The 20,449-nt window shown below is 34.8% G+C and overlaps 5 protein-coding genes and 1 long non-coding RNA gene across 8 annotated transcripts; 4 read left to right on the top strand and 2 right to left on the bottom strand.

Annotated features, from left to right (window-relative positions):
• The first annotated feature begins 1,983 nt into the window (after positions 1-1,983).
• LOC135796189 (uncharacterized) lies at positions 1,984-5,750 on the top strand. Its single transcript, XM_065308117.1, has 3 exons — positions 1,984-2,336; positions 2,474-2,630; positions 2,703-5,750. The coding sequence occupies exons 2-3, from the start codon at positions 2,483-2,485 to the stop codon at positions 4,769-4,771; spliced, it is 2,217 nt and encodes a 738-aa protein (XP_065164189.1). The 5' UTR covers positions 1,984-2,336; positions 2,474-2,482; the 3' UTR covers positions 4,772-5,750.
• A 5,801-nt stretch (positions 5,751-11,551) lies between these two features.
• Positions 11,552-12,197, top strand: LOC135795853 (uncharacterized). The gene has a single exon (XM_065307649.1). The coding sequence runs from the start codon at positions 11,829-11,831 to the stop codon at positions 12,195-12,197; it is 369 nt and encodes a 122-aa protein (XP_065163721.1). The 5' UTR covers positions 11,552-11,828.
• Positions 12,198-12,349: 152 nt separating this feature from the next.
• Positions 12,350-14,132, top strand: LOC135795594 (ankyrin repeat domain-containing protein 39-like). Its single transcript, XM_065307311.1, has 3 exons — positions 12,350-12,628; positions 12,692-13,022; positions 13,093-14,132. Exons 1-3 carry the CDS (start codon positions 12,350-12,352, stop codon positions 13,311-13,313), a joined length of 831 nt encoding a protein of 276 aa, XP_065163383.1. The 3' UTR covers positions 13,314-14,132.
• Positions 14,133-15,053: 921 nt separating this feature from the next.
• Positions 15,054-16,565, top strand: meigo (Solute carrier family 35 member B1 homolog meigo). The gene is made up of 4 exons (XM_065307477.1): positions 15,054-15,592; positions 15,651-15,881; positions 15,941-16,153; positions 16,205-16,565. The coding sequence occupies exons 1-4, from the start codon at positions 15,245-15,247 to the stop codon at positions 16,403-16,405; spliced, it is 993 nt and encodes a 330-aa protein (XP_065163549.1). The 5' UTR covers positions 15,054-15,244; the 3' UTR covers positions 16,406-16,565.
• A 527-nt stretch (positions 16,566-17,092) lies between these two features.
• On the bottom strand, positions 17,093-18,593 carry LOC135795718 (ubiquitin-conjugating enzyme E2 N-like). 2 transcript variants are annotated; one of them, XM_065307479.1, is made up of 2 exons: positions 18,206-18,593; positions 17,093-18,053 (listed from the first exon to the last, which is right to left on the bottom strand). In XM_065307479.1, the coding sequence occupies exon 2, from the start codon at positions 18,048-18,050 to the stop codon at positions 17,586-17,588; it is 465 nt and encodes a 154-aa protein (XP_065163551.1). In that variant the 5' UTR covers positions 18,051-18,053; positions 18,206-18,593; the 3' UTR covers positions 17,093-17,585. The 2 variants fall into 2 exon arrangements, with proteins under 2 accessions (XP_065163551.1, XP_065163550.1); XM_065307478.1 differs by having other exon boundaries at positions 17,093-18,084.
• A 1,280-nt stretch (positions 18,594-19,873) lies between these two features.
• Positions 19,874-20,431, bottom strand: LOC135795747 (uncharacterized). Of its 2 annotated transcripts, none has more exons than XR_010549131.1 (2): positions 20,226-20,431; positions 19,874-20,150 (listed from the first exon to the last, which is right to left on the bottom strand). It is a non-coding gene; the product is annotated as an uncharacterized lncRNA (long non-coding RNA). The 2 variants fall into 2 exon arrangements; XR_010549130.1 differs by having other exon boundaries at positions 20,215-20,431.
• Positions 20,432-20,449: the final 18 nt, after the last annotated feature.

Below are 20,449 nucleotides of genomic sequence, written 5' to 3' on the forward strand. Positions count from 1 at the left end.
AATTTTTCAACGTCCATAGTATCTATTTTTCTATTTTAAGGTTTTCCTGCAATTAGAGAATGAATATCTTAAACTTCTTTTTGTGGAAATTTCGGTCAAGCTTTCCGCAGAAAATTTGAAAATGGAATTTCAAACTTTTGTATTACGGTTGTTCAGAGCTATGTTACCATAAAAGGTCCTCCTGAGCATTTTATTTCTGAAAAATTTTACTCTTGAGGTAATAGTTTTCCCGCAATTTGATAAAATGTAAACACACATTTACCACCGAAAAATTAAATTTGTAAATTTAAAGTTTTTATTTCGGAAGTTGTTATAGAAGGTCTCCCTGAGCATTTTATTTTAATAAAATTTTACTCCTGGAATTATAGTTTTCCTGCAATTTGATCCAATGTGAGGAAAAATTAAATTTAGAAATTTAAAGTTTTTATTTTGAATGTACCTGTAAGAAGTGATCCTGAACATTTTATTTAAATCAAATTTTACTGGTGGACTCACAGTTATCCCTCAATTTGATCAAATGTAAACTCACATTTTCCACAGAAGAATTAAATTTAAAAATTATAAGTTTTTATTTTGGATGTTGTTATAAACCGTTCTCCTGATCATTTTATTTTAGTAAATTTTTACTGTTGGACTCGTAGTTTACCCGTAATTATGCAACAATATTAAGTTATTATTCGGTCAAATGTTTTATGACCTGCGTATTGCAATAGCTCGCGAATTAAGGGTGCCTTGTTTATTTTAATTGTGGATAATACAGAAAACGAAGGAAACGACAAGTTTGCCCGTTTTTCGCGTTTTTCAAAACACACGGTGGAAAACAGGCGATGGCCCGAAATATGTCTCGGGAACCCTTTGTCATATTTTAGTTTTTTCTTTATTTTATGATAGGGCAAGAGTGAATTTTTAAAATAAACCCCTGAACCACCGAGAAAATCGGTCGTAACTGCCTCAAAATGGCCATCAAAGTTAGGCTTCTTTTTTTGCAAATTTGCAAACAAGCGGTGGAAAACAGGCCATATCTCGGGAATCCTTCGTGATATTTTAGTCTTTTCTTTATTTTATGATAGGACTAGAGTGCATTTACAAAATGAACCCCTGAACCCCCGCGAAAATTGGTCGTAACTGCCGCAAAATGGCCGCCAAATTTAGGCCTTTTCTTGCAATTTTCAAAACCCGCGGTGGAAAGCAGGCCATATCTCGGGAACCTTTTTGTCATATTTTAGCTTTTTATTTATTTTATAATAGGACAAGAGTGCATTCTGAAGATGCACCCCTTAATCCCCAGCGAAATTCGGTCGTAATTGCCATAAAATGGCCGCCGAAGTTTGCCCCCTTTCTTGCATTTTTGAAAACACGCGGTTGAAAACAGGTCACATCTCGAGAACCCGTTGCTGTATTTTTCTTTTATTTTTTTTTATGATCGGGCAAGAGTGCATTTTTACACTTCACCTTTCGTAGAGCTTAAGTCTACGAAATATGATCGTAACTGGCACAAAATGGCCGACAAAGTTACGCCTTTTCTTGCAATTTTCAAAACACGCGGTGGAAAACAGGCCATATCTTGGTAACCTTTTGTCATATTTCAGCTTTTTATTTATTTTTTGATAGAGCAAGAGCGTATTTTTAGAATGCACCACAGAACCCCCACGAAATTTCGTCGTAATTGCTTCATAATGGCCACCAAAATTAGTCTTTTTCTTGCAATTTTTAAAAAAGGCGGGGTAAAATGGCCATATCTTGGGATCCCTTCAGAATTTTTTAATTTTTTTGAATTCTGCTAGTTATTTTTGAATGTGCAATTCTGTCTATTCGCGTACCGTAGCACTGTGACAGTACTAGTGACTCGTGTTCAGAGCACCGGGGGGGGTGACGGTATCCTGCGTTTGAGGCTAGCGGTAAATGTGACTCCCATTCAGGGCACTGTACAAAGCTTGCGGTACAAGTAACTCGGGTGTAACTGACTCGTATTTGCCCATTTTTTGACGTGATAACGTCTTTAAAATCGTTTTAGTTGGGTGACTGTTCAGAAACTGTGTCACGAGACCTCTCGAGGTCGATCGCAGGTATACCCCCCTCTCGTTATAACGAGAGAGAGACGGACCGATCTCCCGTCTCATCTCGAGCGCTGCCAGTCATTCCGTGAAATCCACACGAGCGGAGGCAGGCATAGCGTTCGAGTGAGTGGACCGATCTTCCGTCTCTCTCACTCTAGCGGCATACAAACGAATGGAGATTTTCTCGTGCGGTTAAGTTTTCGTTGAATGTGAAACAAAAGACAGTGAAACAAAATTTGAAGTGCAAGTGAAGTGTTACAATAATTGCAACAAAAAAAGGTTAATAAAATAGCCTACTTACTAACAATTAACATTCTTGAATAAACTTGTAAAAGTAATGAAAGATGGAAAAAAGACACGTGTAAACAAACGAAATTTAGAGGTTATGTTATGATAATAAAAATGAATTGTCGTAGTGTTTACTGATGGAGACTGAAGAAATCACCACGCTCAACATGATGGATCCCTGTGCACACATTCCTTCAACATCCAGTACGCTGATGGAGACCGAGGATGCTTTGCCGTCAACGTCTGCAATACCCACCATTGCCGAAAAGAAGGCCCTGCGAAATCGTGAGTACAGAAAACGTGTAGCAGAAAATCACAACTCACTTAACAATGCCTACTTGGCTTGTGCAAGTACAGGTAAAGCAGCAGTTCCTCTTGGTGGAACAACAGTTCACTCAGCGTTCCGTCTTACAACATCTCGAGTCATAAAAGATCTATCTTCTGAAACGTTGCAAGCATACAGGAACATGTTCGTTGGCGTAAGAGCCGTTTTCATCGACGAGATCAGCATGATGAGTGCGGCTATACTGCGTAAAATCAATTATCGACTGCAACAGATCACTGGTAATTTCGATCAACCATTTGGAGGCATTCATGTGATCTTATGCGGAGACTTCAGGCAGCTACCACCAGTACGTGCCCTTCCGTGTTTTAAAATTTCAAGCAACGACCTGGGAGGATCTCCACTTTGGCAAACCATCAAATTCTTTCCTCTGGTACGTGTTGTACGACAAACCGATGAACTGTTTTCTTCAATCCTCACTAAAATTGGAAACGGACTCAAACTTAGTGACAATGAGATCACACTTATTGAATCCAGACACAAGAGTACAGCCTGGTGCAAAGAAAACGTTCCTGACGCCGTTCGGTTGTTTTACAGCAACCAAGAAGTGGATTTTTATAACCGAAGTGCAATTAACAACGCACACAACTTAGTCACCACAGATATTATGCTCGGATATGCAAATAATTCTGAGAGACACCAGTGTCAAGGGCAACTTCACAAGATGACGGTTTCAGAGACAGACGGATTGCCATACATGTTGCCATTAGCAGAAGGTTATCCTTACATGATAACATCTAACATCGACGTCTCGGATGGATTGGTTAATGGTGCTATTGGAGTTTTGAAGCACATCGAACGTCAACCGGTCAACGTAGATGAAAATTCATCGACAAGCACAACTCCGCCACAAGCTGAAGACGATATCATTACTCTTTGGTTTGAATTTCCAGACAAAAACACGGGTGTTAATGCTAAAATCAAATGTCGACCACATGTCGTCAGCAAGCCAAACACTTTATCTGTCGATTGGATACCAGTGTACAAGAAAATTGTCAATATTACTTTGTCAAAAACAGTGAAGTGCAAACGGAAACAGTTTCCTTGCATGCCTGCTTGTGCCATTACAATCCACAAGTCCCAAGGTGGGACATTTGACATCATTGTATACAAGTACTCTTCTCAGCAACCATTGCAATTAGTGTATGTGGCCTTGAGTCGCGTAACAAGTATCGAAGGCTTGTTTATCATTACAGAAAAAGATTCTTGCTTCAATTTCAAACATGGTCGACAAGGAAACGATTCTGAAACTACGAGAGAGATTCGCGATGAATACAACCGACTTCGTGGACACCATCTCCAGACAATCACAAAGAAAGCGCTAAAATTCTGTGATGATGCTACCGACTTGGGACAAACAATTATAACAAACATCAATTGTCAAAGTTTAAGCGCCCACGTTGAGGATTTAGAAACAGATACAGTCATACTAAGATCCGACTATTTAGTTCTGACTGAAACGTGGATGCGAGACAATTGTCCACCAATTCCGATTAACAATTATAAGTGCATATCCAGGAATAATAATCGAACTGATTCAGACACCAACGCAGCTGGAGGAGTTGCAATCTATTGCAGATTATCATCGCCATCTACAGCGAAAGTGGTTGAAATTGCGATTACAGACTCAGCTTGTCACATCAAAACCTCAGGAGATGTGTGCTTGGCTGAAGTTACTTGCTTTACTGCAGATACCACCTTCAAGTTTGTGCTCGGCGCTATATACGTTCATCCAGGAGCTAGTACGCAAAACGTCGGAATGTTACTCTGGCAAGCACTCGGTCCGTACATTCACAACACCCAGTACGTGACCCCGTTCCTTCAAGTTGATTCTAATATACCCATTCTTCTGTGTGGTGATTTCAACAAAAACGTTAAGACAGATGACTCATTCCTCAGATTCATGAAAGAAACGTTCAATCTTGAAAACTTGTCAGATGTTTCAAAGTCTACTACATTAAAAGGAACAACCATCGACCTGACTTTTGCAAGGCACATAACAGCTGAAACCCTTCCTTTTATTTCTTACTTTTCCTATCATCGTCCTATCCTGAACAGAATTACCCAGATTGGAAACAGATAAATTTACGTGATTTTACGTAATTTAAAATTTGAAAAAATTGTTATCTTCATTAATTCCTTACTTCACAAAAACTTATATCACCAATAAGACGTTATCACGTAAACATCTCGATCGTAAACCTACTTTACAAACAACCATTTTTTTTATTTTTATAAATTATTTTTTCATGTGATAAATTTTCCTTTTAACTTGCTTGCTTATTATATAGAAAATTTTCCGTAGATTAAGAATTTGAAATGCGTTCTTGTCTATCTAATCTAATCAAGCAAAAAACGAAAAATGGCTATTTATAGCACAGTTGGTCCGTTTTTGGACCTTTCACCTCACAAAATAAAATTATTTTTATTTTATCTGATACAGAATTTTCCAAATTTTCAATTTTTGATAATTTATTTAGCGAATCTCTCGTAAACTAAAATAGTTAGAAAGGAAGGAATCGCTGAGTTATAATCTACGGACAATTCTCCATAAAATAATACATGTTTTGTTGCAGTATTGCAAAGTATTCTTAGGTGGGCTAGAATACTCGCATATGAATGAATGTAAACAAGTTTTTTATTGCTTTCAGCGTGCGTATCTCAACAGCGATAGTGACCTCGTGCAGTTGCTGTCTGCTGTGTGCAACTCAAGGCATACGCAGTTCCATATCGGTTGTCGAGTGAATCGCGCGTTTTCATTGCGACTAGTTTTCGTTCTTCAAATCATAATTAGATAAATTGCGGAATGTTCCGTTGTATGTTCATCAATCGCGGAGTTATCGGTGGTTCACCTATGCGCGTGTGATGTTCCGTCGGCCGTCGGTGATTGTTTTTCGCTTGTGGAATTACATTGCACTCGTGCTAACCTATGTGTAAATAACCTGCGTGTCCAAACATACTTAATAATAATTTGGAATTATGTTTAATTAATTTTGATTTTTGATTTTTAAAAAATGGATGTAGTTTTTAGTGTTGCTAATAAAACCTAATATAATATTTTATACGTCTTCATATTTCTTTCTGGTTTCCCCTTTGCCGTTTGCAGGATTGATTCAAAATTAAATCGTATTCCGAATAATAATAAGTGCGTCGAGTGTGTACAATATATAGCTGTTGTTTGTGCTGTGTTTTTACAAAGTTGGATAAAGTAGAATTATAAATAGAAGAATCAAATAACGATGATAAAAGCACTCCGTGGTGGAGTGGGTATGTGCACCTGCTAGCATGCTAGTAGACACGGATTGAACCCCAGCTGTAGAAGGCATTTTTCTCAAATATAAAAATAACAGGTGTAATTTGGGTTGCATATATGAATTGGAACGAAATATATGAGAAATTGAAATACAAGTGAAGGTAATAAGAGAAGTAAGAAGTAGTACCTAAGTAAGTAAAGAAGTAGAAGAGCGAATAAAAGAGAACAGAGAGAAGAGGAGAAGAAGATAAAAGAAAAAGAACAGGAGTGGTTCAGATTTTTAAATTTTTTGGCGGCGTGTCGTTGACAGTCCCACTGCTTCGGTGCGTCCATTGCTCCCGGCCCATCCTACAGCTGCGATGTCTCTGCGCTTCATCCCCGAAATACTCAGGCATATCAACAATTTTTATGGTGGGGGATCACCCCCCGATAGAGGGAACTCCTTATAAGGACAATCCTTATAAGTGTCCCCTCTCTTGAGGCGACTTCAAACTTAGAAATATTTGTACAAGACCTTATAAGGACCTTGTCCTTGTCCTTTAAAATATTCATACAAGTTCTGACCTGCACCTGAAATGAAAGATGGAGTACACAAATCACACAGGATACCTTAACCATTTTTATAGTGGGAATCATCGCCTGAGAGGGGGAACTGTTCCTGAAATGATAGAAGGGGTACACACAAATCAAAGAAGCCAATATATTTTACTATTTCTTTATTAACAATAGAATACAAGTTTAGGTTTTACCTGTCATCAAAATACATGTCGCCATATTAAAACAGGACTTACGACCTGCTTAGCTGCGCACATATACTCGTAAACAAGTACCACTTCGTACAGTTCTACCGGGATAATGAAATTAGCAAATAGCTCTATATCTACGTCATTAAAATGGAAACAAATATACAGAGTGTTACAAAAGGAAAAAAAGTGCAAAGAGAAAAACATTCAAATACCACAAATATTGCTCGTTTTTCACCCGACGTATGGGAAACGAAATACAGGGTGTTACAAAAAGAAAATTCGAAGTGCCAGAAGTTAAATTCTAATAAGTCAAAGCAAAATTTTCAGGGATGTGAAGGAAAACGATTATACAGGGTGCCACAAATAAAAAAATTGAAAATGAGATAAGGGGCACACCCAAATCATAGGAGGCACAGTCACTTTTAACATTTCTTTATATACTAAACAATATATACCCCGCCATTTTGAATCTAGTTATACGAGCAGACAAGTACCAAGGGTAAAAAATAACAAAGAATATACATAATACTAACAAATTTTGCATAATTTTCACGGCAATCATGGAAAACTATTATACAGGGTGTTCCAAGAAACTATATAGTAAAATTTTAAGAGAAAATGTAAAGTTCAAGTAAGGAAATATATCTCTAAAACCACAGTGAAATATCAAAGGAAAATAATATTCAGGGTGATATAAAAAGAAAACGACAATATTTTAGAGGAAAATCCTAAGTTTAAGTGGGATGACATATATTTTTCCCACCTTTGACAAATTCACTACGGGAAATTATTATACAGGGTGTTACAAAAAAATCTATGTTTCAAAAGTAAAATGCCCAAACACTAAGTCATAAGCAGCCAGGGGATCAAGAACGCAGCCGACGTATAACTCGATTTTATGATTTTTAGTACATTTTGGTGCCATCTATGAATGCTACATATAGTAGTCCCGGAATTTAGATTAATAAAATTTAAAAAAAAACTATAAAATTCCAATAATTCAATTATTATTTCTTATGCTACAAGAAAAATATAATATTTAAGTAATAATTTAAGCAAATATTTAAGTGATATTTCATTTGAACATGTATTGCTATTCTATTTAGGTTTATATTTTAGCAATGAACAAATCCAACTGAATTCTAAAGACAATTTATATTAAAATAAAAGGCTCGTAAAAACGTGTTGTTGCAACTGCAGTAGAAAAAATTATAAATTTCAACTGAAAGTTTTCGGCTGAAAATTATTATGACATTTGACCAAATTACGGGTAAACTATGAGTCCAACAGTAAAATTTTACTAAAATAAAATGATCAGGAGAACGGTTTATAGCAACATCCAAAATAAATACTTATAATTTTCAAATTTAATTTTTCTGTGGAAAATGTGAGTTCACATTTGATCAAATTGAGGGAAAACTGTGAGTCCAGCAGTAAAATTTGATTTAAATAAAATGTTCAGGATCACTTCTTACAGGTACATTCAAAATAAAAACTGTAAATTTCCAAATCAGATTGGATCAAATTGCAGAAAAACTATAAGTCCAAGAGTAAACTTTTATTAAAATAAAATGCTCAGGGAGACCTTCTGCAACAACTTCGGAAATAAAAACTTTAAATTTCCAAATTTAATTTTTCTGTGGAAAATGTGACTTCACATTTGATCAAATTGCGGGAAAACTATTAGTTCAAGAGTACAATTTTATTAAAATAAAATGCTCAGAGAGACCTTCAACAACAACATCAGAAATATAAACTTAAAATTTCCAAATTTAATTTTTCTGTGAAAAATGTGTTTACATTTTATCAAATTGCGGGAAAACTATTACTTCAAGAGTAAAATTTTTCAGAAATAAAATGCTCAGAAGGACTTTTTATGGTAACATAGCTCTAAACATCCGTAATACAAAAGTTTGAATTCCCATTTCCAAATTTTCTGCGGAAAGCTTGACCGAAATTTCCACAAAAGAAGTTTAAGATATTCATTCTCTATTTTGAGATATTTATTTATAAAATTCAACGCAAACTGGGCAGTTTATGAAGATGCCCTTGGGGCGAAACATGTTAACTCAACATATAAAATTGTAAATCCAATAAAATCACCTAGAATTTTATAAATAAATATCTCAAAATATACAATGGATTACGTATTCACAAATGAAAGTAATAAAATTCATTCTCTAATTGCTGGAAAACCGTAGAATCGAAAAATAGATACCTACTATGAACGATGAAAAATTTCACTCACCAGTGTATCGAACACCGTAAATCAAATACGAGTAGATACTGAAATAAACAAGAAACAAAACATTAGTTATTCAATTTCGGACAATCTTGAAATTAATCCGAGTTCGGGAGGAACCCAAACTTTGCCTTAAAAATGGTCTTATTTGCCATAATTATTTAAATAATAATATTTACGAAGTAGAACAGTCGCTCGTCGTGTTCTGCTGAAGACAATAATGGTTCGCACAACTCTAAAATATTATTTACAATCACACAACATGGCCGACTGGCGTCCGTCGGCAAGCGATACCAGATACACGCGAAACTAATGAACACACAAAACATTGATTACATTGATTACACACGCGATAAATACTTAGCGACTAAAACACGTCTTTTGTTCTGTTTCAGTGGTAAATGTTAGGTTGTTATGTGTGTTGTTAATTATGTTTTGTATATCAAAATAACAGCATTAACTTTTTAGACATAAACATAACAAAACACAAAACAGAATTCAATTTTAACATTTACAGAAAACCCACAGATACAAACAACATAATCCACGCCACATCACATCATCCACTACAACACAAAAATGCCTTCTTTAGATTCAGTTTCAACAGATTAATAAACACACCACTAGACGAAATTAAATACAACACTGAATACAATAAAATAATTAAAATAGCAATAGAAAACGGATACACACAAACGCACGTAAACAAAATATACAATAAAATCATAAAACAAAATCACAACAAATCCACAACAAAACACAACACAAACACAACCATAGACAACACAAACACACCCACCAAATTCCAAACATTCCACTACATAGACAAAGATACATATAACATCACAAAAATATTCAAAAACCATAGAATTGCCTATAAAACAAATCAAAAACTATTCAACAAACTACAAACGCACACAACACTAAACACAAACAAATACAATAACAGCGGCATCTATAAAATCACTTGTAACACATGCAATAGAATATATATAGGAAAAACTAACAGGAACATGAAAATCAGATACCAAGAACACACAAACGCAATTAAAAATCCACACACATACCACTCACACTATGCAAAACACATCTTACAACACAATCACCAACACAACACAATAGATAATACACTTACAATATTAAAATCATCCACAGATAAATTTTTAAATATTAAAGAACACATTCAGATATACAAACACAAAATCAAACACCAATTGCTAAACGAACAGACACACTCAATACACGACACAATTTTTAAACCACTTAACAAACTACACATTCCCACATACACGATAACACAAAACACCCTACTAAATTCAGTTTATGAAGATGCCCTCTGGGCGAAACATGTCAACTCAAATACAAATTGTAAAATCCAAAAATCACGTAAAATTATAATAAATAAATATTTCAGAAATATAACGCAATATAACGATTTTACAACACGAAACACGAATATCCATTTAAGTATTAGCACTTACCACACGAAGTAAGAGTTGCGTGCCGGCTACACAACAACTGGGCACGTTGACTTTAACCCGCAGGAATATTTTTAGCGAAAACATGCATTATTGCGCCATCTGCAGAAACTTTTGGGTACCTGAAGAATTTTCTTCTCTCTTTCTTTCTTTCTTCTCTTGTATTTACAAAGTGTATCAAAACGCGTGGCGTGCACATGAGGCAGTGAGTGATTAGCTATGAGTCCGGGTATGGGTACGCACTTAAATAGCAGTGCACATGTGTCACACATACACGCAACTACGCATGCACCACCCTGTCTAAACGAATAGCAATTTTTACATATAACTCAAAACTTCAAATGTAGATGTCGCTAGAATGTATTAATTCAAAATAAATTAACTGAATTTTGCAATTTTAATGCAAATATTTATTAATTTAGCAATAAATAAACATAATACACTACATAAGTAGTCAATAAATGTTTATACTTGTCTTAAAATCATATATTTTGTTTAAAATTGTATCAAATCTATACACTACAAAACATCATAAAAATCTTCAAATTTTACTTCTTTAGTAATTTACTCTTGAAATTAATTACCTATATCATTTTAGTTAATAAAAATCGTCTAAATATTCATTAATTCATATTATTTCAAGTCGGAAGCTACCTCCATCAGGCCAAATCGGTCGAGAGTCTGCATTTTATTGTTTAGGCAATTTGATCAAAGTACATAAGTATAAACAATTTCATATTTTATTAGTTCACTTAATCGTTGAAATATAATTCCAATACGAGTCATAGTTAAAAGTAAAGTTTGCCCAAAAGTTAATTTATAGAAAAGGTTATTAATAGAGAATTTCACCATTCAGTAGTAAATAAAATCTTCAATCGTTAAATGTTTATTTTCAAAACTATATAAGCCGTAGGCAACCCACATTACAGAGTAACAACTTATACTCAAGTAAAAAAGCATTGCGATGCACAAGGATAATTATAAAATCAAAATATTGAAAGCACTGCTTGGCAATGTCAGCTATGACTTTTAGTACATATTGGGTAATTGTGAACCATTTACTCAATTACGCACAACTTTCAAATGTTTGTTTGAGCAAATCGGGTTGCATAAGTTTTTCCACAGGTAAAAGTCGTGTAATTACATGTGGGTGTTGTTTTGTTTGCGTTGACAGCTGCACGGTGTCCCTCCCAAAGCAGTGCACACCTGTTTCCGAATCAATACGCTAATTAAAATTTAAAACTAAAAACGCAGATAACAAATTTGCAATTCGCGTTCGATAAATCCAAACTAAAGACGCATTTACATCATTCCATTCCCCAAACGCTCACTCGATAATGTGAGGGTTTCCGTGTGCGTTATCAACGTATCGAGTGATTGGTCTGTTTGCTGTGCGCGATAAACCACAAAATCCACGCTCAATGCCGTACATACTGGTGCGCGGTAACTTGGCGTCGTACAACTACAGCCACAACGAGCGACATCCATGGCGAGTACTCGTCTCCGGTCTGAAGTCGGAAGACCTCGATCAGTTGAGTAGATTCGCTTGTGGCGGGTACTGCGACGTTTCCACCATCGTGTTTATGCATCATCCGTGCGTCATACTCACCGCACTCGAAGTACTTGGCTACAAGGTGGTCGCCTCTTCCTCCACCGGCGTTAAGCAAGATTACAACGAGTACATGTGGACAATGCGCAAGGAATTCTCCGAGCCTGAACCAGTCGAAACCGCTAAAGCAACAACAGCAGCAAAACTAGAAGCAACTAGTTCAGAAAATCTTGCTGAATAAAACTATAAAGTTCGAAAATAGAAAAAATTCGAAACGTAAACAACCTGCAATAGTTTTGCAATCAACGGATTAATTCGCACGAATTAATCCGAACATTAACGAGTTTGAACCCAGTGTATGAAATAAGTGCGTGTAATCTAATTCTATTCCAAATGGAAATCCCAGCGTCCATTCTGATGTCGTCCGGAATGCATGCGTACGTCGCGGTGAAGGCGTCCGTGCACGCTGGCGATAGTGCCGTTTTCGGCCTCACCGAAGTAGAGGCGAACGCGCTGTCAAAACGCTTCGACAATTGGCGCAAGGAAGTGATCAACGGCGTCCTGCTGAAGGCAGGCCCCGTCGACGTGATTAACGCGCTCAGCGAGCTCGGCTACAAGGTGATTACATCCACTGGCGAAGCTGAAGTCGTCTGGACCATGCAACGTGACATCTAAATTCATCGTAGATCCTATCCGACACATCCAGCAATAAAAGACACCTTCAATTTACACTAGATAAACATCATCATCATGGCAAATTGTCATCGGCATTCTTGTACTTGTCAGGTGGGTGGTAGCTCCAATGTTCATCAGACACTTGATGAACTTGAGTTCGAACGTGGTATTTGGAGTGCGGCACAAACTGGTGATGTAAAAAGAATAGAACAGTTAATTGCTAAAGGGACACACCCAAATCAAACTGATAAGAGTGGATATACTGCACTGCACTATGCAGCACGAAATGGACATTTGGAGGTGTGCAAGTTATTGTGTGAACATGGCGCTTGTATTAATGCAACAACTAAGGCAGGTGTGGCTACTGCATTACATAGAGCTTGTACTGCAGGTAAATATTTTTTTTATCGGATTAGGTAAGGTTATGTTAAAAGCTAGGTTAATTTTTTGTTTGTTTTTAGGTCAGTTTAAAGTAACGCAATATTTGCTCTTAAAAGGGGCCAATGTTGAACTACAAGACTCTGATGGCAAGACAGCATTACATCGAGCTGCTGAGAAGGGTCACATGGAGATTTTCAATTTGCTACAACAATATGTGAACATTTCTTCCTCTATATATGAATGTAAAGACTTGAAAGGTAAACGGCCATATGATTACTTGGATAACAAAATTTACCACTGATGTAATAATTCAAGTATGACTATTTTCAACGATTTATATTCAAGTAAATTTTAAATATGATATACCATATGTACCTATATAATAGCAAGAAATTAATTTCAGTGATAAATATGAGTAATTACCTAGTTTATAATTATTTTATTAATTTGTCTCACGAATGTCTTTCTTAGTCGGATATTTGAAATAATGCAATGTTCCAAATAGTAATAATTCATTTCGGTGTGCGCTGTTTGTGTTATTTGTTATATGTGGTTACGAACTGTCGGAAGCACTGTTTAAGCTTCAATTAAAGCACTGTATGTATGTATTGAAGTGTAAGCTGAATATCAAGGACACTATTGATTTTACTCCAATGCCACATTTACATTTATTGCGGTCGATGTAAAGAAGTAATGATGGTTTTGACATTGGAATAATTGATTGTTTGTGTTTTGATATCACAAGGCTATATACATTTATACAAAGAAGAGTTCATAGGGATCTATTTTTATTAAAAAAGTAACAAATATTTTTAATATTAACACCATGCTTCATATTCAACAAATAGCTAGTTGTAATGTATTTGAAGAAGAAGAAAAAACGCGATAAATGAAGACATTTTTTTGTACTAGTTTATAATTTGCAAGTGATGTTTATTTACTTATTAAGGAAAATTAGTCAGTCTATACAATGAAGTTTCAATAATAATTTTAATGCTTAAAATATTTTAATAATTTGTAGTATTACTTAGTTTCTTGTAGTGTTTCACTGCTTTGAATTTATTTGATTGATTTCCATTGTACCTATCCACCTATGAATATAAATAATTTATTAACTGTGGCTTATTTGATATCTATTTTTAATGATTATATAATTCAGGAAATTATGTATTGTATGATTGAGGTGTAAAACAACAATTCGGAAAACATTTCATTTTTGCTTTACATTTCCTAAATATTATAAGCTACTATGTTCCCAAACTCAAAAAGTGATTTATCTTTGCTATATTTGACATTGCTGTACAATTCCCATATTCGAAGATATTCCAGTTTGATTAAACACAGCCTTATGCATTTTATTTAATTACACCAAAAATAGCAGGCGAAGTGGAAGCTGGACTGACACATCGATAAATTTAAAAGTTTAGTTCATCTATACTTCAGAGTTTAATGGTTTGTTTCTGCCGTGGAAAAGTGGAAAGGTATTGTAAGTTAATGTTCAAATTGAGGTAATTTAGTCCAGCGTGCATTTCAAACAATCTTCCCCTTATTTCTGATTTGCATTGGAGAGGTATGTTGTAATAAAAAAAATTGATTGGTGTTCTATAGTTATATGCAATTTAAAGCAAAAATGTTTTGGGAATTAACGTTCTTCGACTGTCGTTAATATCACTTCGAACTCTGCACTTTGACCCGTAACTGATATAATTTCCAATTGCACAATGAAATTTGCTTTTTGGGATTATATAATTCGGAAAAATGGGTATTGTGCATTGTGTCGTGGAACTGTAGAAATTATTTTTCAACATTGTAACAATTGAAATAGAGTAATAAATATGTTCCAAAAAGATAAGTTAAAAGTTAGAAGTAATTATTAACAATGGTTATAATGCTTTCTTTTAACTAAAACAAATTTAATGTTCCGCCATCTATGATGTTTATAATGATATTCTACAATTTTCCCAGTAGATGTCACTACAATTCACATTTTCACCTGTGCACACCTGTTCTCATAAACCGCATGTGATCAATTCAACCAATGAAAAACATTGACGTGTGTACAAGCGCCTCGCGGTCACTGCCACTTGCCACACTGTCAGTCACAGTGGACTTCGTGGATGTTTTAAATACAGCGTCGCGCGATGTGTGTCACAAACAAATGAGAACTATTTACAATACGGACTCATAAATACATGTTGTCACTTAAAGATCGTATTTTATTTTAGCTGCAGCATGAACAGCAACACAAAGTTTATATTCTGTGCCTTGGGCATTTTCGTCTCCTATTTTTACTTCGGCATACTGCAGGAAAAGGTCACTAAGGGCAAATATCCTGTAGAAGTAGTGCAGGACGATGGAACCATCACTGAGGTGAATGAAAAATTCACCTTTTCATTGGCTTTGGTGTTTGGACAATGCTTTGTCAGCTATCTGTTTGCAAAAGGTGCTGTTTTGATCAAAGGAGACCCTGAAGATAGAAGCAATGGTCTCACAAAGTTGTATGGAGCTACTTCTTTGACTTATTTATTAGGCATGGTCTGTTCGAATATGGCATTACAATGGGTACCATATCCAACACAAGTATGTAACTATAAAATGTAATTATTTCATATATACATCTTAATAAATTATATTTTAGGTCATAGGAAAATCTGCCAAACCCATTCCAGTTATGTTATTAGGTGTTCTCATTGGCAAGAAATCCTATACACTGAAGAAATACTTTTTTGTTCTTCTTGTTGTGATTGGAGTAGTGTTATTTATGTACAAAGACCAAGCAAATATAAAATCAAATGAATCTTCATTTGGGTTCGGAGAGTTGTTACTGATCATGTCACTTACAATGGATGGCCTTACAGGAGGCATGCAGGTTAATATTAACACTCTATATAAACATTATGAACTAATATAATAATGAGAAAATTGTAGGAAGTGATGAGAGCTAAACCAGCAAAACCCACTGGTGAACAAATGATGCTGAATATGAACTTTTGGTCTTGTATTTACGTGGTACTTGCACTAGTGTTCACAGGTGATGGTCTCTCATTTGTTGCTTTTGCAAAAAGGCATCCTGTAGTGTTATTCAACATTGGTATGTTGTCTATAGCTGGTGCTGTTGGACAACATTTTATTTACATTATGGTAATTTTACTTCACATGTATTTTATATTTTTGTACATCATTAAATTTTAGGTTGCTCAATTTGGACCTCTGCCTGTAGCTATTGTAACCACCACTAGAAAATTTGTAACAGTGTTAGCGTCGGTGGTCTTCTTTGGCAACACATTGATCACTAGACAATGGGTAGCTGCAATGATTGTATTTGGCTCCTTGTTTTTGGATGCATATTATTCAAAATCTGGTGCAAGACCTGACAAAGAGATAAAGAAGTGAAGTTCCGGTGCAATCAACTCTTCCATGTGGAAATCTTTTCACTTAATGGCACAAATCGATCCTATAATCTATTTGATTTTAAATATTTTTATAGGCACTGAACTGTATAATTTGATTGTACAAAAATGTACAAATACAAATTCATTAAGATGGTAAATAATTGTGTACAGTTTGATAAATTGTTTAATTATTCTTTTGGTAAAGACATGCAATAGGTTCGCAAATATATATTACTTACAATGAATAAGATATTTTTAGATATTTTCAAAGATATTTTCAAAAATGATGGTTGTTACTAAGAAAATCAATTTCAGTTTGGAATTTTCATGCCTTTACTCTTGGCGTTGCTTATGATGTCAATATTGATTTCACAAAACTGAAAACTTGTTGCTTGTTTGACCAAATCTGTGAAATCGAGCTATGGTCATTATCTAGCAGTAGTTTGTTTCAAATATTTCATTATGTTTATGACTTAAGTTGTACTTTTAGTATTGTTTAACTACCGTCTCTTCATGAAGTAAAAATATCGTCAAAATACGTCTTCCAATCAGTTTATTTCAAAGATGATTAAAAGATTCAAGAATAGTTAGAACATATGTCGTAGACAAAAATAGTATGGATATCCAATATCCCATATTTGCCTTCTTTATCTAGGAAAAGTGCAGGCAGGAATCAAACGTGCGCGAGTTTCATTAACGATTTAATTAAACTACGTGATTCTTCTCTATAAATAAATTGTAATATAATTATAGCAATTATAATAACATAAAGAAAATAAAATTAAAAAATGTTGGTCACTGGAATTTGATCATGAGAAACTTAAAAATACTATTATGTACAATTGGAATTCTTGTGGAAAATCATGGCTAAAACACACAGACACAAATTTCCAAAAATGAGTTCTCCTTTTCAAGACTCATCATTGTCATTGGGAGATAGAAGTGAATGCAAACAAAATGCGCCATTAAAGTAAAAAGTCAATCAAATCAAAGTGTATGATGAATATATCTCCAAGATATAAATATATATCATATCTGCTATGTATACTTAAAGGAAATTGAGAAGTCATTCTAAAAGAATGCATGTCCTGTGCCCTTCTTTTAGACCAACAACTAATTTATGACCTCTTTGAAACTATACCATTATAAAAATGTTGATATGATAAAAGAGACACATATTTTCAGTGGGATTCTTCAATGACGGCGTACTCCCTCGTCCATTCGCGAGCCTTCATGATTGCTTCAGCCTCGTTCGTTTTCCACATCTTCGCGACATCATTTGCGAGCGGATCATCTGGATTTGGACTGCCTAGGAGTGCTTGAATTGATAACAGAACAGTTCTGATTTGTAATGCTGGACTCCATTGATCTTTCAGAATGTCCAGGCATATACGACCCAACTTATCAATGTTTGGATGGTATATCTTTGTGAGGAAGCGCACGTTTGGGGGATTTAACGGATAGTTTTCTGGTAGGAATAGTTCCAATTGAAAGAGTCCTCCCTCATAGGGAGATCCACTAGGTCCAGTCATTATTACATGGAAGTATCTACAGTTGTCTTCATCTGGATATGCGCTGATACCAGGTGGCGGATCCTTTGATAAGTTTTTGGTTTCAACTAATATCCTCTTGGAGATGTTCGCCATTCTCTAAAAAACGCACGAAGAGGGGTTTTAAAAGCTGAAAATGTTCGAAACTACATTAGGCTTTTGTTGGGTTAGTTTATCTTGACAGGTGAATCATATGTTTCGATGAAATGGACGTGGCTAGATTTTGATTGAATCCTATTTGTCGTACTTACATTTTTCCACTTTGATATAGCACCTTGATGGCATTAAATTGATATTAGTGTTGTTGCGGAACCGCCGGAACTTTGAGTTCGGGCGACTGGGTGCGAATGTTTAGGTTAGTGAAATTAGAGAGGCCAGTACACAGTACAGGCAGTAAAGTTATGACAGTAGAGCGCTGAGCCGAGTAAAGTGGTACCAGTAGCAGAAACCGCAAAATCTTTATTTACTTTCAACGACCTTACATTAATGTAGTGTAAGTTCAATTGTTAATTCTCAGAATATATTTCTAATCGTGTTTAAAATGTGTTTGATAAACATTGTGCAACTCGTTATTTTAATCACTGATCTCACGAAGTAAAATTTTTGTATAATCTGCCCGGTTTGAGGGTTAGTTCGTACAAATTCCGCATTATGCTACCTTTGGCGCTAACCAGTGTATTTAACTTTATAACGCAACCCACCCTGCAATCCTATTCAAATATTTAAAGTAAAAGTTTGACACATTGTAAGTAAACAGAAGAGCCTTGTCATTGTAACATTCTGCTAAGATTTGCTAAGGTTATTCCTCTATCTTAGAGTTTATATGATATAAATAAAATTATCTTAAATAGTATAGTAGGTATATTATATAGGGCTTTATAAAAAGTAAAATTTATGTGATCTGTAACATGACTTTGACCTCGAATTTCATGTTCAACTGGCGTTTTTCCAATAGTTATCTCTATTTTTGAGCCCGGAATTGAACAAGACCAGAAATTCAAAGTTCTAGTTAGTTGCTAATCAAAATCAACATCAACAACTATGTTTCAAGAACGTTTTATGTATGATTTATTTGATAATTACTATTTATATTCACTTAAGCCTTGTTTGCTCGGAAGGAAAGTTTAGTAAGTACTGATAATATTCTTAAAAAACTTTATCTTTGGAATTTGCAGAAAGGTTTGCCAAAGTTTAGATAAAACAATTTTGGCGGTTATAGTCGAGTCTTTAAACGTCTTCTTAAATGCGATTAAAATTGGTTAACCTAAATTTAATCGAAATGGATCTTGACATAAAAGGTCAAGAATGGTTAAGTTGCATTCGTTAATTAATATCATTTCAAACCTTGGAATTCATCGTGTTTGTGAAAACGTATATTTATGATAAAATTGGATACGAAATGTATATATCGTGACTTAAGACATTAAATCAGTAACTTTCTTAATAACAAAAGTCTACACAGTCTAATAATTTGTTTAATTCGATGAAGAACGCAATCCCAGTGAATTATTTTTGATTCGCATAATTATACCAGAATCGACAATGACAATGATGTCATAAAGTTTATTTTGTAGTAATTATTTGCCATGATTTGATGGAGTTAAGCTATTTAACAGTGAAAAATGATTACATCGATTTAATATGATGATATGATTTAATATTTGTTTTTCTACTTTCACCTATAAAGCGCCAGGTTTTTTAAACACAAAATATATTATTAATTGAAGTCAACGTGGCTAGAAAATAAAAATTTCTCGGTAAATTTGTATCGTTTGATATAATAAAAAAAATTGTTTACTTGTACTTCATGGTTTAACAGGTGATTCATTAGATGATGGAGGCACGTTGCACGAATCTTTCGATGTGCTTCAAAAAAGCGGTGCTCCGTCAATTGCATGAATTTCCTTGTTTTTCAAACATTTTATCTTTATAATATTTGAACTAAGACAACATTTATTGATAAAGGGTTTAAAGGTATAAACAAGTAATACGTATAAAGTATGTGTAAAAATGTGCATTTTAGTTTGCAAATATTGATATTAAACTAACTTTCGTTTGACGTGTTCAAAATTTTCATTAAACAAACAAGAATTTAAAGAAGATTAAAATATAAAAAATAAAGATGGTTATCAACATCATTGCGAAGTTGTTTCTTGAAAAATACATCATTATTGCATGTCTGGATACATAATAACCCTATGATTAAAAAATTTATAAAATAGTCACAACAAAAACAAACATATAACCGACACAGCTATACCTAATTCTTACCAAGTTGAAACATCTTCTTTCACAACATACATAGTCTTTGTACACTCGACTGCGTATTCCATCCGAAGACTGTTAATCAAGCCGTAGTTGCTTGGTAACCGGGGAAACCGAAGGTATGGAAACCGTCATGGCGACGGCGCGAACGACAAAGCCCCGAAGCGGTTTCAATTGCGCTCAATTTATTGTTGTTGCATGTGTTGCGTGGAGAGCAGCGCGCGCGCATC

Source organism: Atheta coriaria, unplaced genomic scaffold (assembly GCF_025399875.1).
Source record: "Atheta coriaria isolate IRGN ID8LTWV9N9 unplaced genomic scaffold, Caltech_Dcor_3.1 hic_scaffold_7_pilon, whole genome shotgun sequence".
Taxonomy (NCBI): Eukaryota; Metazoa; Arthropoda; class Insecta; order Coleoptera; family Staphylinidae; genus Dalotia; species Dalotia coriaria.

Excerpts from the sequence above, each read along its gene's own strand:
- LOC135795853 (XM_065307649.1), top strand. The coding sequence starts at position 11,829 with ATGCCGTACATACTGGTGCGCGGTAACTTGGCGTCGTACAACTACAGC.
- LOC135796189 (XM_065308117.1), top strand. The coding sequence starts at position 2,483 with ATGGAGACTGAAGAAATCACCACGCTCAACATGATGGATCCCTGTGCA. Across the intron at positions 2,631-2,702 it reads AAAGAAGGCCCTGCGAAATC|GTAAAGCAGCAGTTCCTCTT; the intron begins GTGAGTACAGAA and ends GTGCAAGTACAG.
- meigo (XM_065307477.1), top strand. The coding sequence starts at position 15,245 with ATGAACAGCAACACAAAGTTTATATTCTGTGCCTTGGGCATTTTCGTC. Across the intron at positions 15,593-15,650 it reads GGGTACCATATCCAACACAA|GTCATAGGAAAATCTGCCAA; the intron begins GTATGTAACTAT and ends ATTATATTTTAG. Across the intron at positions 15,882-15,940 it reads GCCTTACAGGAGGCATGCAG|GAAGTGATGAGAGCTAAACC; the intron begins GTTAATATTAAC and ends AGAAAATTGTAG.
- LOC135795594 (XM_065307311.1), top strand. The coding sequence starts at position 12,350 with ATGGAAATCCCAGCGTCCATTCTGATGTCGTCCGGAATGCATGCGTAC. Across the intron at positions 12,629-12,691 it reads GGACCATGCAACGTGACATC|ATAAACATCATCATCATGGC; the intron begins TAAATTCATCGT and ends AATTTACACTAG. Across the intron at positions 13,023-13,092 it reads ACATAGAGCTTGTACTGCAG|GTCAGTTTAAAGTAACGCAA; the intron begins GTAAATATTTTT and ends GTTTGTTTTTAG.
- LOC135795718 (XM_065307479.1), bottom strand. The coding sequence starts at position 18,050 with ATGGCGAACATCTCCAAGAGGATATTAGTTGAAACCAAAAACTTATCA.